Source organism: Nesoenas mayeri (assembly GCF_963082525.1).
Source record: "Nesoenas mayeri genome assembly, chromosome: 9".
Lineage (NCBI taxonomy): Eukaryota > Metazoa > Chordata > Aves > Columbiformes > Columbidae > Nesoenas > Nesoenas mayeri.
Genome location: NC_137557.1, coordinates 6,998,231 through 7,013,703, shown reverse-complemented (window position 1 = coordinate 7,013,703; position 15,473 = coordinate 6,998,231). Strand labels below are relative to the sequence as shown.

General features: G+C 43.7%; 1 protein-coding gene across 1 annotated transcript; it reads left to right on the top strand.

Moving 5' to 3' along the window:
- Window positions 1–4,899: 4,899 nt before the first annotated feature.
- Window positions 4,900–9,054, top strand: TMEM207 (transmembrane protein 207; the record flags this gene model as incomplete). The annotated part of the gene is made up of 5 exons (XM_080349911.1): window positions 4,900–5,085; window positions 6,890–6,927; window positions 7,323–7,367; window positions 7,814–7,956; window positions 8,906–9,054. Exons 1-5 carry the CDS (start codon window positions 5,011–5,013, stop codon window positions 9,052–9,054), a joined length of 450 nt encoding a protein of 149 aa, XP_080206037.1. The 5' UTR covers window positions 4,900–5,010.
- Window positions 9,055–15,473: the final 6,419 nt, after the last annotated feature.

Sequence of the window (15,473 nt, the reverse complement as noted above, 5' to 3'; positions counted from 1 at the left end):
GTTTCATTTTTCTCTTTATTCAAGCTGCTTTTAATTTTATCAGCTTCATCCCTAATTCTCCTTTTTTGTTCCTGAAGTCTGGAGGGTTATCCAGCCCTTTGAACTGATTTCTGACATGCTCTGTGGGGGGCACGGTGCCTGTCTGGAGAGCTTGTGAGATGAAAGGTCTCTTACACTCTTTTTCCAGGTGGCCCGTAATACACCTAAGTTTGTGGCTATGTGAGAAGTCAGTGACAGAGATGGGAATTATTTCAGGTTCTAGTGTCCATGCTAGAAATAAGAGAAGCCAAACTACCATTTATTCCTCAGGTGAAGTAGATCTTAAAATGCAATTCTGAGTTCTGAATTGTCCCATAAAACCAAACAATTACTTTTTTTTTAATTCAAATTATTTTCAAAAAAAACTCAACTTAAAGGAGGGAAAAAAAACCACCAAACCACTTTTCTAAATTATTTCTGTTTCCCTTTGCCTCACCACAACACAGCTCTCTGTAAAACACTTCACGCTGATTTCTGGTTTTAATGGTGAAAGCCTGGTCAGTTCTAGGGTTGATGGCATATACAGAATGCTTGCTGGACAGGTGCACTTCTTGAAGTTGCTTTCCTCTGAATTCCAGAACAAGAAAGCCCCTGCTTAAATCCTTTTGTGTATGCTCAATATTTCAGTTGTTGCAGTATTTATTTCAGGTGTTCATTGTAGGGTTGGAATAGGGGTGTTTGGACACTTCATAGCAGTTTCCCACAACAGTTCAGTGAACTTTATACTTTGGATAGTTTTAAAGTTTTGACTTTCTATGAGTGTGTGATTTGAGGACCACCTATGTGTTGAAGAAAGTTCTCAGTCTGGGATATGCACACAGGTATAGGAAAAATCCCTTTTACAAATAACTAACCTAAAAGGAGAATCCTTTTCCTTCACTGACCACATTCTCTGCTGGATTTTCCCTACTGATACACCAAGACAAACAAAAGGGCTCTCTGGATCATCTGAAACAAGAGAGGTAGCTGCAGTTGCCTCAGATCTGCGGGTGACCTGCAAAGCCTTGCTCCTGGGGAGGATGCAGCGGAACAAAGTCATCCTTGTTTGCACTCATTTAAATCAGTGCCCGAAGTCTTTCCTTTCCTTTCTGTGCAGCACGTCCCCCTCACAGGCTCACAAAGGGTTGTATTCATCAGTGATCAGCAACTAGTTATAATCCTTTTGAAAGACAACAGGCTGTGCCAGCTCTACCGAGTTAAAGAATCCATCCTTCCTTGCTCATGCAAGCCCTGGACTGTGTTGGCTGACTCCTGTACATATGGATGGGTTTTTGAGGGTCTAAGGATGAACTGAGGTGGTTTCCATGGGATTGGGAAAGGACTCCCTGGGTCAGTAAGTCCTGTTGAAGTGGTTACATCCTCTGTAGGAGCTCAATGACTTCCGTCATGGAAGCCATTTGGTTTTGTGCCCACACTCCTCCCACAGACAAGCTGCTGTGCAACCTCACTGCTCCGGATGGGGCGAACCTTCTTTGCATTTCCAGTCTCAGTTTATTCATGGCCAGTTTGCTACCATTTGTTCCTATGCCAGCACTGGCTATTAGCTTAAATAGCTCTCCCTGGCACTGGATTTATTCATCTCAGCGTGTTTGTTGGGAGCAAGCAGCTCCTTGCAGCTCTTGTTTCATGAAGATGAGACCGAAGCTGCTTTAGTTCTTTTGTTGCAAAGATGCAATGCTCAGTCCTCAGTCCTCCCTATTACCCTGCTCTTCTCTTGGGTTAGACTGAATTTACCTGCCCTGAATCTTCCCAGGACAGGTGAGGAGGGATGATAACAGCCTACCAGGGTCTAGATGCTGAGGATGTAAAGCCTGAGCCAGCCACAGAGGTAAAGTTGAGTAGAGAGAGGAGAGATCCCAGCAGACTTGGGCTGGAGGAAAAATGGATTGTAGTGGTGATGTGAAAATACTGTGACATAAAAAAGCCAACACATACTTAATTAACTCTTGTCAGTGAACTTTAATGTGGAGTGCGTGGCTGCTCTGCCTTTCCTTGTCTCTCACATCATATCCCTGTGCATTCTTCACCCTGTCTCATGTCCTTCCCTATGTCTGTCTCACCACCCCTCCTGCCAATGTCATTCCTTGATTTCTTTCTGGAAAAGTCTTTCACGGTCCCATTCTGGACTGTTCTGGGAGGCTGGTCAGAGCTTAACAAGGTGATTGCTTTCCCAAAAGTCACCCCCAGCAGCTGCCAAATGTTCTGAAGACAGCAAAGAAAGAGCTTTAGACAGGTTAAAACTGTTAGCTGTGCTTATGAGCTGTAAGTGTCTCTGTATGGGTTCCTGTTTGCCAGTGAATTCTTTCCCACTCTCACCAAAATCCAGAGTTCCCCTGAAATTTTGACTCAAACCAAAAGCCTGTCTGAAAATTATTGTATGACAATCAAGCAAGCAAAGGCCATCACTTCTAGCATACATATGTACAAGAATGAGCTCAATTTCTGAAACCTTGGCCCTGTCAGACTTGACGAGTTAAATCAGTTTCTCCCAAATTCCTCCTGTCTCCCAGCCTTGCACCCACTCTCATGAAACCCAGCAAGAGGCAGCCCCCAGTGGAGGTGGTTTCTGTGGCAACTCTAGAAGTCACCCTTTGGATGATCCTAGAACAGCACATCTTCTTCCCATCAAAAAGACCAGGCACTTTAAGCAAAGAGATAATGGACAATCATAAATTGCTGTATGTTGCAATAGTCCCTGTTGCTGCCTGGGAAATGCATTTGTCACCTAGCAACGACATAAGGTGATGAGGAAATAACAGATTTTTAATCTAATGGCCATGAGTTAACATCTATCACAGAGCAGCCTCCAAATTCCACTGATGAGGTAGATATAATTGATTGATGAGACAAGAGATACCGAACTTTTAATCAGTAAGTGGATGAGGAGGAGGGAGCAGGGGCTACGTTTCCTGTATGTATACATGTATGCGTGTATCTTCATAGAGGGAATGACAAAAACTCGAGAAAAATCCCTCTGAGTAGAGATAACCCTCAGACACAGGGCTACCCAGAAGATGAGTCTTGGTATTGCAAAACCCTGAGGGCAGCAGTATGGTGGTAGATAGAGAGCAGGCAGGAGGGGTTGCAGCTCACCGTACATTTCGGTGCAGAGCACCTTTGGGCTTTCAGTGTCATGTCCTGGCTGGCTTAAAGTAGGTGCTGGGGCTCTATGATATTCATGTATTCAAGCTGCTCAGCAAATTGCAGACACGGAGAATTTTCTTGCTGAAGCAGCAGCTTTTTTCTGTATCAGAATTGCCACTCAAGCGAAAGACAGGGCTGTTTGTAGACCCCTCTTAGCCAACTCTCTCTACTCTTGACTTCATTACTGAGAATACAGGGACAGGTTCCACAAATTGCCACCAGCTCTTGAAACCTCTGTATGGGACCAGCCAGTAGAAAACATCAAAGTTTGCCTTTAGGACAGCAAACTGAATAGTGGCAGAATTCAGTTCTTCCCCTTTTCCTCTAGATATAGACCCATAACAGGTGCTATGTATTAATTTTTTATACTAGGAGCTCATTGTGGCACCTGACCCTCAAAATACTGGGAATGATCCATTTAGCAGCTCTAAATGGGAAGTACCCTGGGTGATGGCAAGAGGAAAATAATTGTGAGAGGAAGAAATCTGAAATTAGTTTATTGATGGATGATCTCTTTGAAGCCTGCAATTGTAAGTCACAAGGTTCCCAGGAAGGCTGTGCTCATTTTTATACTGCAGGAGCTTTTTCTTTTAAGAAAACAGCTAAGAAATTGGTTTGGTAATTTACTCTTGAACAAAATAAAAGGATTGTTCTGGACCAGGACACCAACATGTTCAGACCATTTATATTGTGTAGCACATGCACTTAGCAACTTTATTAGAGATGCTTTCTCAGAGGGCGTAATCTCAGAGGCTTGTCTTTAATTAGCAGTGATCTGAAAGTAAACATTTGAGAACTCTAGGGTTTAGACTGGGTTTATGCCAAACTTTATCAATAAATAACAAACCTGGGTCGAGTATGTGTATCATAGCTGGTTAGACTTCTTGACCTTTTAGATGAAACAAAGCCACAGAGGTATACCTTAAGAACAGCTTAGTTTTGTCAATAATTACTAAAGTAATGGCATGACAACATAATGCTTAACTTCTGGAGTGACAGCTAAACATATTCACAGCAACACCCTTTGTGTTAAATCTGAGAGAACTGAAGTTAATGGTGCATTTCAGCCACAGGCTGTAAGCTTCAATAACAATCTATTACTGACTGCCGAACAAACCGAGATCATCTGTTCTGTGGTGATCAAAGCTACAGTGCAAACCACCTTCCAACCCTCTTTAACGACGTCATGTGGATTTATCCATTAGGATCAAATTGGTCCTTGTATTGTGCAATGAAACCACTGGGGATGTGTGTTTTTTCAGATGTATTTTCCTAGCAAACCAACCCCTGGCAGCTGTGTAAGAGCAGCAGAGGTGCCAGTGGTGGTTGTCTCAGGCTGGGAAGAGTTTGCTTCATCCTTGATCCATGTTTGAAATCATAGGCACAGTGCATGGAAGATGTTTGTAGGTAGCACTGCTTTTCCTGTAACACCAGAACTGCAACTGAAGGCAACATGTAATGAAAGCATAGCCTCAGAATGTGGTCTTCAATGATCCTTTATTTGTAGCCGGTCCTGTTAAATACAGACATGAGTTAATAAGGAACTAAGATTCAGCAACAGGAATTTGTGAACAGCTATGAAAATACCAAAACAACTGCAAGGTGCTGACCTTAAACTAGTGTTTCTTTAACTTTTAGCAGCTGTTTGAGTGTGTCCATGCAAACCCAAATTCATTCCCTAACAGTAATTTCTGAAGCACGGGAAGCCATTGGGTAACGTGTCCTCTGGCTCAAGGCGCAATGTGCAGAGAAGTTTTAAAAGCTTCAAATTACGGAGGGTAAAACACTGCTGCAAACAAAGCTCTTCCCATATTTCTCCTGCTAGTGATGCAGAGACCTGGAGCTTTGTGTTTCATTTCATGGATCACAGGAATTGGAGTTCTGTGTTTAACCTTCTCGCAGGTAACCAAACCCCTCACTGGGACCAGGCTGATTTTAGGGATTTTGTGGGGAGAAGATTTCAACTTTTATAGAATTTAGTCTTTGGCCCCTTTTTATTTTTTTTTTAATAATTTTTTAGGGACATGATAAATTTGAGAAAGATTTAACATTTGCAACAATTCCAATTAATGCAGAGAAAAAAAGGAATGCTGTACTCTTTTACTCCATGGCTTTTGAAATGGAAGAGCATGAGTCTTCAGCAGCAAGGGTGGGTGTTTGTCTGTATTGATAGATTACTGCCTCAGAGCAGATACACTTTGCTGCAGTTTAACTGTGCTAAGGTAGCTCTGTGGAGGTAAATTGAAGGATGATAAAAGAGAATCCAGAGGTTGTCATTCAGCCACAAAGAATACTCACGGTACACGTAATCACAGCAATTGGCTGTCTGGCTTTTACCTGTTATTCTAATAATCAGTTGAAGTGCAAAAAACTAAAATATTCTGCTGCAGGGTGGATGTGTGACATGGCAAATTAGCTTGTTTTAAAAGGGTAAATCTGGAAGAGTTGAAGCTTCTATATTTTTCTCTATTCCTCATTTGGGTTTCAGCTGCTCATGAAATTTCATAGATAATGTTTTATATGAAAGGCTTATTATATCTAAAAACCTCTGGTGAAACCTAGGGACTGAATAGCAGTGTTTGGCTTTGACAGTGTGTGCACAGGATCAGACATGTTATAGAGATTTGTGAGGTGATTTCTTGCTCTTTACAGTGACACAAACTTTGCACAATAAAATCCTTACAAGGAAGTCCTATTAGAGATGTAAGATGAAATCCCTCAATTATACATATTTGATACAAATTTATAATACAGAACAGAGCTTTCTAGTTTGACTCAGTCAGAAATCTCTACATGTTTTGCATATAAGCAGAAGGAAACCCAAAGTAATTATTTACAAATTACGTTCTAATAGTTTTCTTCAAGAAAAAAATCTAAATTATTCCACCTTGCTCATTCTGCTTCCCAGTGTTATTGCAATTCTATATTTGATCTGAAGTTTTTTGTAGTAAATTCGGGCAAGTGTTACAACACACCTAATGCGAGTTAAACAAAAATTGTATTGAATTAGATTCAATCACACTGACTAACCACTCCAGTTACTTTTTGCCCACATAGTCTGAAACTGAGGCTAGGATCAACAAGGCTTACAAAAATAAACTTGCTTGAGCAGAGAGTAGAAAATATACCTGAAAAACAAGTTTTGGGTTCACATATTTGCAATACCTGAAATCTGACTCTGGAAAAGATGCACCACTACTATCCAAACAAGGAAAATGCTGGGTAGGGCACACATCTGAACAAAACAGCTCAAATTTACAGCTACATTCACAATTAGCTACCGTAAAATAAGCTACCAAAGAAGAATTTGATCACAGGAGATTTTCAGCAGACATTTCTGAATAGTAAAGCCCAGTTCTGTAAACAAGTGCTTGTGTGTCCTTGCTCTCATCCTTCACTCTTTCACATCAAAAGAAATGCTTTTCCTTTGACCTACCTTTCATCTCCAAACTATTGAATTTGTTGAGCTCTCTGCGAGGTTATCCACTGGTTTCGATACGGACTAGCTGAGACCAGAGACACGCGGAGGCAAGAGCTCAGCCCTGTGCTCTCTGGGGAGAGCTCTGGTTTTCATCCCTGCAGGAGCCAGCACCTGTAAGGCTCTTCCTCTCTGACTTCCCACTCTAAGATCAGTAATTATACTGGTAAATTATATATAAAAAAACAGAACACATATCTGTCCTCTCTGATTTACATATGTTTTCAGTTAGCAGATTCAGAGCTGGACTGTGAGCTTGGTGAGAGGTGAGTGTGCTTTCTGTTTTCTGCTCCCACCCTGGGCTCTTTCGGGGATTCTGTGCTCCTGCACAGCACACTGGTACGGCAGGTGAATAAGGCTTCCAGAAAACAGCCTTTTCATTTTTCTTCCAAAAGAGGAATGGGAGGCTGGCAATCCTTTAAATTTTCAGCAAAAACATTGGTGCTGGATGCCAATATTCAAAGACAAATCACTTGCATGCTGTTTTGTGCATCACCTGTTCCCACCTACATAGAGAAACTTCTTGTTCCCTTGATGAAGGAAAACTTCTCAATGCTCTACTTGCTGATAATCCTTTATTTCTTTGTTGGTAGATGAGTATTGGAGCTGTTTTGGTCCCCTCATGATGGACTGAAAGTTCCTTTTATTTTTCCCTTGTTAGGTGCATTGGGCAGAGTGATGAGAACTTTAGCAGCTGGTATGTGTGGTAAGTTTCAGATCTGTTTTAGAGGGAAAACCTGGCATATAATATTCTTTGATGGATATATAGAGAGAAAGGCATTAAGAGAGACTGATAGCTAGAGAGCATTGCTCCTGGGCTGTCCCTGTGTTCTGTCTTTGCTGACTAATGGGAATCATTTATCCATATACTCCTCACTGTACATTGACAACTGAGCTGGGTAAAACCAATGGATGATGCTGGGGAGAAACACTTGAATTTCCAGCCAGGACTTGGTGCTGAGTGCTCAGCACTGAGACACTGTTTGCTGGGGACTTTGATCATGTCCAACACATTGATGTTGAAACTGCAACATTCAATGGCTATTTGCAAAAGATGTTAATGAATATGTTAATTTGAAGACATGCAGCCATCTGTCGGTGCTGCCCGCAGATGGTGACGGTACTGTTCCTCTCCCGCTGCCTCTGCCTCAGGTTCCTGATGTTGTTTTTCCTGGCCTTGCTCCTGTCCTGCGGGATCTGCTGCTGCCTGCAGTGCTGGCTGAAGCGGAGGAGCTGCCTCCCTCCCCGGCGCACCCTGGCCGTCTTTGCACTTGGCAGCTCGGATGCTTTTTGTGGTTAGTCCTCTCCCTACCTGCTGCAAGATCTCACTCGCCCTGGTGACCTTCCTGTGGCCCACCCATAGCCCAGTAAAAGGTGGCCAGGCTTGAGTGGGAGCCTGGTTGCATCTGGATGATGTGTTTCTGGTGAGCAGTGGGGTTCCTGATCAAACATCCTGAGGGGATGTTCAGACCATGGGCTGGAGGGCTTAAGCAAGCCACATCCACTTTTCCCCAGCTGTACTTTCAGGTGAACTCAGTGCTGTCCCTGTGTGCCCCAAAGGTACCTAACTGGGGCTTGGCCAACCTAACACTGGTGGTGTGTAGGAGCTTCTCCTTGGTTCTGGGGCACTCAGCTACCTGACATACTCATCCACAGGCACTGCCTGAGGTCAGGCAGCCCGTTCCAACACATGACCTGAATTTCTCATCAGACAAGACCACACTGATCTGCTTTAGCCACTCCAGCAGGCAGCTTGACTGACTGATACACCTTGAGGTCTGTCAAAAAGGTGTCTTAGTGGGTGCTGTTCATTGTGGTAGACACCCTCAGGAGAACCCAGGCTTTTGAGGACTGAGATATGACTGTGTGTAGCAGCCAGCACTGACCTGGAGTATTGCAGCATCAGCAGGCTGGGCCAGACAACAGTCCCTCTGAGAAGAATGAAGTTAATTTTGTCATTGGACTAAGCCCTTCCCAGAGGAGGTATTACCTGCTTTCTGGGTGGTCATGAACAGTGTCTCCACAGGGAGGACCCAACCCAAACCAACCCTAATTCTTCTCAGTTCTTGTATAGTATCTGGGGTTTATGGTGAGAGGCTTTGTCATACCATCCTTCAAAAATTACATCCATACCTTTCTTGTTTCCAAGTGGTTTGGCAGCTCCTCCCAGACTCATCCCTCTCACCCCCACATTTGCTTCTCACACCTGTTTGCTGTACGGTTACAGCTTTGCTTCTTCCCCAGCAAGTGAAGCACCTCGGTGCCCGTTGTCTGGATCTCCAAGACCCTGCATGACTGCAGAAATGTCCTCTTCTCCTGCCTCACTGTTCAGCCTCAGGGGAACTGACTTGCCTCCATCCTATGAGGATATTATGAAGGAAAACAAGCTCTAGACACCACATGTTGGCTTTCTGCAATTCCACTTGATTCATCCGAGATCTTCTGTTATGCGACAGTAGTGTAAGGGCAAATCAACCCTTTCCACAGGTTGGCTGAGAGACTGAAAAGCAGAACGTATTTCATCTGAACCTAAAAGGGAAGACAGATCCAACAGAATAAATGCCAAAAGTACGTGTTGAATCTGTCACAGGAGCTCAGCCTGACATTTTGATAGGGCTCTGGATTTCAAGAAGCTCCCTCAAAGATTTGTCTGTATTTGGGGTTCCTGGCTCAGTCTCCAGATTTATCTCTTCAGGCTGCTCAAGATGGTGCAACCCAGTGTGTTTTAGGACTGAATGTTGATAAATTACTTGATAGTTTCTTCTCAAACTTAGGCTGCCTCCTTCACTCGGCACAGTGCCAACAAACACCCTCTGGCAAAGTCATGTTGTTCTAATTCATTGTAATGCAATCATGCCACTCTGCGATGAAGGATCGTTTGCCACGTTTGAAATATTTAGCACAGTATATCAGATTTGTCTAGTGCAAAAGGCAGCAAATTTATGACCAGGGAAGGGGAAGCAAGAGATGAGGATTATATAGGGAGTAGCAGCAGGAGCTGGTTAACAGCACAAAAAAGTGAGCTTGTTTATCTGAGCTGTTCTTAGTTTCATAGTGACTATCCCCAAGTACGCTGGCCCTAACCCTGCAGACCTGTGGGCTCCAAATGGCCCAGGACCCACATGACATGAATTAGGGAGGTAGGGATTTGGTGCTTAGCTACAGAAATTTGTTAGGATAAAGGATGTAATTTTCTTTGATGTAACCACTGCAGACAGATGGGAAGATACTTCAAGAAACCATCCAGTCTGCTGTATACCCAAGCAGGATCAGCTCTACCTAAGGCTGTTCCTAGGAGATATTAGCCTGTGTAGCTCTCAAATTTCTGAGAAAGATGCCAGATTTCCCCCATAGCTGGATTCCAAGTGAAAGCAAAGATTTCCTTTGTCAGTCATGGGCAGGTCACTGAGGGTGGGATTCAGCCTGCCTGACCTGTCTACTGCTGATCTCTCAGAGGTGAGGGCTGGGGCCTGCAGAAGGAAGATGTCACACCTAGTACTGGGCACCACATGCCCGTGGAGCCACCAGCTCCCAAAGTGGGTAGCTGAGTCCATCTTAAGTACCCTAAAAGATTAATGGAAGCCCACAGCCTGCCTCATGGAGCAGCTTCCCACCCGCAGATCGGGGTTAGTACCAGCTCCCCTGATCAGGAAGAAAACTCGGAAGATAAATTCACTAAAGGTTATGAAGTGTTCACATATTCTCATAATGAGGCTATACAAGTACCTTTGCTAGATAAAGAATTATAGCATATTTTGAGAGACAAATTCTCTGCCAGCACCACTACAAATTATCTCCATAAAATCTTATTTTAGAAGCAGCTTTAATGTTTGACTCTTGTGTGAAAGGAAATAAATGTTACTGTTGCAAAATGAATGTTTGTGACAGCAGGCTAAAGTATTACAGGGTTTATTAATAGGGAAAATTAGCAAGTACAGACTCAGCCAGTGGAGAAATAGAGCAATTCCTGAGTGTCCTTATACTGGCTGAACTTAGTAAGAATTGCAGGTAATCAACACCTCTCAGGGTCAGACCTCTTATATACATAACTGCTTCCACTACTCAACCCCTTCAATTTATGCCCTGAAGCATGAGATTTGATTATGTTTGTCACTTCAGCTTGTGTAGCCTGCTAGTGGGCATTAAATCAGCCATCACTTCCTTCCCACCTACACACTGCATTTGCTTTAGTGACCCCTTCGTGGAAGTGAACTCCACAGGTTGTCTGCATTATATGCTGCATAAAACATTACCATCTCCTGCTTATTAATTGCTTGTCTCTGAATAAATTGCTGCCTTTAATTTCATTGAATGTCACCTTCTAATCAGATGGCTGGAGAGGCTAACAAACAAGGACTGCTCTGGTTTCAGTGCCTCCATCACTCTACATCCCTATTTCACAAGGTCTAGCAAGCAGAATTCATTATCAAGGTGGTAAATCCTTCCCCAGCCACCCAACAGAGGGCAAGCGAGGCTTTTGGCAACACACCCAGGAGGCTGCTGCTCCTGCAGAAACATTTGTGGAAAAAGGTTTGTATTGCTGCACTACCAGTGTGCATTCAGCTTCATGTTTGAAATGCTTTAATAATTCACAAAAGGAATAAAATTATTCCATCAAAATTGCACTAACTAGTTTATAGTAAAGCAAGCCAGTGGCTATCACAAAATGAGGCTCCAGCTGGAGTCACCAGCATGCGATAACCTGTGTCCTGTGGTACTTGTGCCACATGACAGGAGCCACGGGCACTTCCAAAAACTTCCAGGATTGCTTGGGGCTGGGGTGGGCATAGACTAACCTTGCTGCTGGTTTGGGGTGGGGAAGGACAGCATCCTGAGAGGGGGATCAGCCATCATTGCCCTGGTCCTTCATTTTCTGATCATCAAAATGGAGAAAAAAAATCAGTTGCTTCTACAGATATATTTGAGATGACTCCACTGACCTACCTTTGCCCACAAAAGCTGCTTCTCCCAGGTGCTCCAGCCAAACCGGCAAGGTTTCTCCAGACCTGTGTTCGATTCCTACAAAAGCAGAGATTTTACCTGGTATCTGATGCTTTTGTAAGCACTCAGCCTTTAATGAGGGCAGTTAATGCAGTTTGGGTGATGTTCCCAGAGTTACAAGGAAAGATGAGCCATTCCTATATAGTTCTATCACTTTAGGAATTAGGTCTGCTTTGGAAAAGCACTTGTTCTGTTGTGACTCTCTGGCTGCCACATCCTCTGGCTTCTGACTTTAAGAAGAAATGACAAACTGCTCTAGAAAAACACAGAAAACACTAGAAGGCAGATGTATTTCTGGGAGAGCTTGTTTTCAGTAAGCCTTGAGAGGGAGAAATGGGAGCAGTGCAGAGGAGCTAATTGCTTGGTGACCATCTGGAAGTGAAAAACAAAGGGGACCTGGTGAGGCACATGGCTGGACTTTCACCTCTGCAAATCAAGAGCTGAATAATAAAGTCATAAACTGGCTCTCAGGCAAAACAGAGCAAAACCAAAGGCAGCTGAGTCATAAAAGGGCTACCAGGAGGGTTGCACACAAAGATGTGAAAATAACAGAAATGCTCATTAATCTGTTGGGGTTTTTTTAATAGCCATCTGAAGACTCTGGATTATGGGTTAAAGGCTTTTGTGCAGGGTCGAGGATGGGGCCAGGGACAGATGCTCGTTCTCTTCGGGTCACTAGATGGCACAAGTCTGGCTCTTTCCGTTCTCACTCAAAGACAACTTACATCAGGGACCCAATAGCTACAGGGAGAAAACAGTCCTCTGCATCCTGTAACAGTGCTTGGACAGAATATTTTGGTCATTAATCTCTTGCCCACGATATTTAACAGATGTAGAAGAGGAAACCGTGGGTGTCCAGCCCCAGCTGAGAGAGAAAAGCTCAATTCCTTGGTGGAGTTTTGTTTTTCTCTCTTTGGAAGTTTACAAAATGACCAGAAGTCAAGTGTCTGAACTGGGGATAAAGTCTGCTTTCGCAAGGGCTGGTGTGTGTTCTTCCAGGAGAGCAGTGATTCCCTTCAGGGAAGTCAGAGCAGGACACCTGGCAAAGCACCTTTGTAGGCAAAACTTGGATGAGGGTTAGAGAAACATGATGCTGAAAGGCAACTGCATTTATTATATCTCACAAATGTTACAATATGTAAGGAAAACAGAATTCTGAAGTAACATTCTTATCTATTAAAAAGAATTGTTCAGATCTACTGAATTCACACAAAAATCACATTACAACGTGTGAAAAGGAGGGAAATCCGTATTTCGGAAAATATTCATGCAGCTGCAGTAGGAGATAATCTAGTTCACAAGGTCACAGTAAGAGTGCATCCTAATTAGAGCCGAAGTTACCAAGTCCTTATGAACAAGGCTGACTGAAGTAGTGAGAGGACAAAACATTGCACACAGAAAAGGACAGCCACTGCAGATGTTCTTGTTTTATTCTCTTTCTCACTTGCGCATATCAAAATGGGAAATCAATACCTATCTGTAAGGCATGAAATCAACTTAGCAAAGAGCTTACCAACAAGACTTTGTTATTTTTCACAACCTATAACCAGCCAGAGCCCTGACAGGCTGCACCGAGCTGTCACCAAGTTCAAGGTGACACCATGGGACAGGTACAGCAGGGAGAAAACCTGGGAGTCGAAGGTCTCAGGTAAGTCCCCGACTCTGCCTGTACCCTGGGAAATGAAACAATGAGACTCAGGTGCCCAAACATACAAAAATATTCCTTGTGAGCCGGTGGAAGTCTGGAGAAGGCTAAAAAGCTGTTGGCACTGAGGATTAATTGTTGGGCCTCTGATGGAAATTGCATTTGAGCAAGGAGCCTTGGTAAGCCATTAATGGCCATCAGGAAGGCAGAGCCAGTCTACTGTCATATCCAGCAAGATGCTGCTGAATGGCATGTAGTTAGGTATTAAGGAAGTATCTTATTATCTGAGCTCACCTACAATGTCTTTAGCCTTAGGGGCTGGTGGTGATTTTGGAAGAAAAAATAAGTCCTGTGTACTTTCTGGGAGGTTTCTCGCTAATGAATAAACAACCAAACTACGATTTGCATTGAGACATGGTAATGAGTTAATGAGGAGTAAATACTATAGTCATGAAATGAAAGTCAGAATTAAATCAAACAGTGATTTAACAATTAAATATTAACAACTGATCAAAGCATCAGATAGACTGTCAGCAGGATTTGAATAATGAAGCAATGCAGCATTGGACTGGTCGTTACAAAACATTAACCCAGCAAACCTGGCTGTGACCTTTTCCTAGTCCTCTTGTGCAGGAAATGGATAGATTCTTAAAAGCTATAGTAGAGTGTGGCTAAAACAGAAACATGGTTGAAGAATTAACCCTTATCCTACAGAGATATTGAAGAAAAGAAAGGCTCTCAAATCTTCGTACAGCATTCTTTCTATATGTGTACATTTAAGGATGATGAGTTAAGGTAGTATTTGGGGTATGTGTGTGCTTTATTTGTGTATCCTCAGGGGGAACATGGGGCTGGAGGGACTAATGAGAACAGTCCTCTATATTCACCCCTCACCAGGGCATACATGTTTAATCCCAAAGTCTCCACTGAGCTGCTGCTTGGTTTGATCCACAAGTTGCAAGTCACAAAACAACTCCCACCATCTCAAAACAAGCTGAAGACCGTGAGGACAAAGGCCCAGAAGCCTACTCAAATACAGCATACTCCAGAAAAATGAGAAATCAATGATCTGAGATCTGCAATGGCACCCACATTAGCAGGTAACCCCAGACTATTTCTCCTCAGCTAAACAAGAAATAAATCTTCCCAGCCAAAGATAATCTTCGTGGCTCTGAAAAAGCTATAGAAAACTGCGACAAGAGGCTGGTGGGTGTTCCTGAGTGTTAGTGGGGAGGGTTAATGCATTGCCTGCATAGTCTGGGAAGGATTTGACTCAGGATTTTGGTCCAAGTGATGACATCTTTGCTCAGTACCTCCTCCTGAGAAGCGTCTCTGAACTGGGTGAATTGGGCTGGGGCAGCCTGCGGCACTGGGGGTCCTTTCTCCCTCGGGGAGGTTGTGAGAGCATTTGCCTCTCTGAGGAGGAGCAGGAATGTGAGCATTAGAGCAGGTGCTGAGCACAGCTCTGCTTCTGCAGTGGGTTCATCCTCCCTCATGTCCCTGCATGTCCCAGCATGTCCCTGAAGGAGCAGAGGCACAGCCCAGGAACCAGACCCAAAACTGAAATGTCCTCAGAGCTTCTCTGCCCCAGCGCAGCATGCCAGTGCCAGCTCTTCTGCCCCCAAAGCCCCACAGCAAATACATGTTTCTGAGGGGACTGTGAAAAAGTTTTAAAAAACCACAAACAAAAAAACACGAAGACAAAACAAACAAACAAAAAACCAACCAAACAAAACAACAACAAAAGCCACTGGATGCAGCTTCCTGCAGTAACAGGCAGAAATTCCTGTCACCTCCAGATCTCTTTGTGCATTCTTGGAATAATCCATGAATTCATCACATCGCTCGTAACTCTCGTACTCCTTGTCTCTCAGGACTTAGCAAAAAAGCCTCCGTCACTTCTCTTACTGTGTTTACATCTGTTCATTATAGCTCATCTGCTGGCAATAAGTTGATTTCAGTTTGGCTAACATAAATGCCTGTCAACCAAAGCAGCATGAAGCCTGCAGGCACGAAACCTCCCTCTCCTGGGCAGCAGCGCTGCCATGAAGGATCTTGCTGAGACGGTTGTGTTGTGGTCTGAGCCTTGTGGAGGTGCTTGAGCCCGCAGCAAAGCCATATGGACCCGCTGTTGTCCCGTCTGTCCCAGGGCCTGAGTGTTATTTG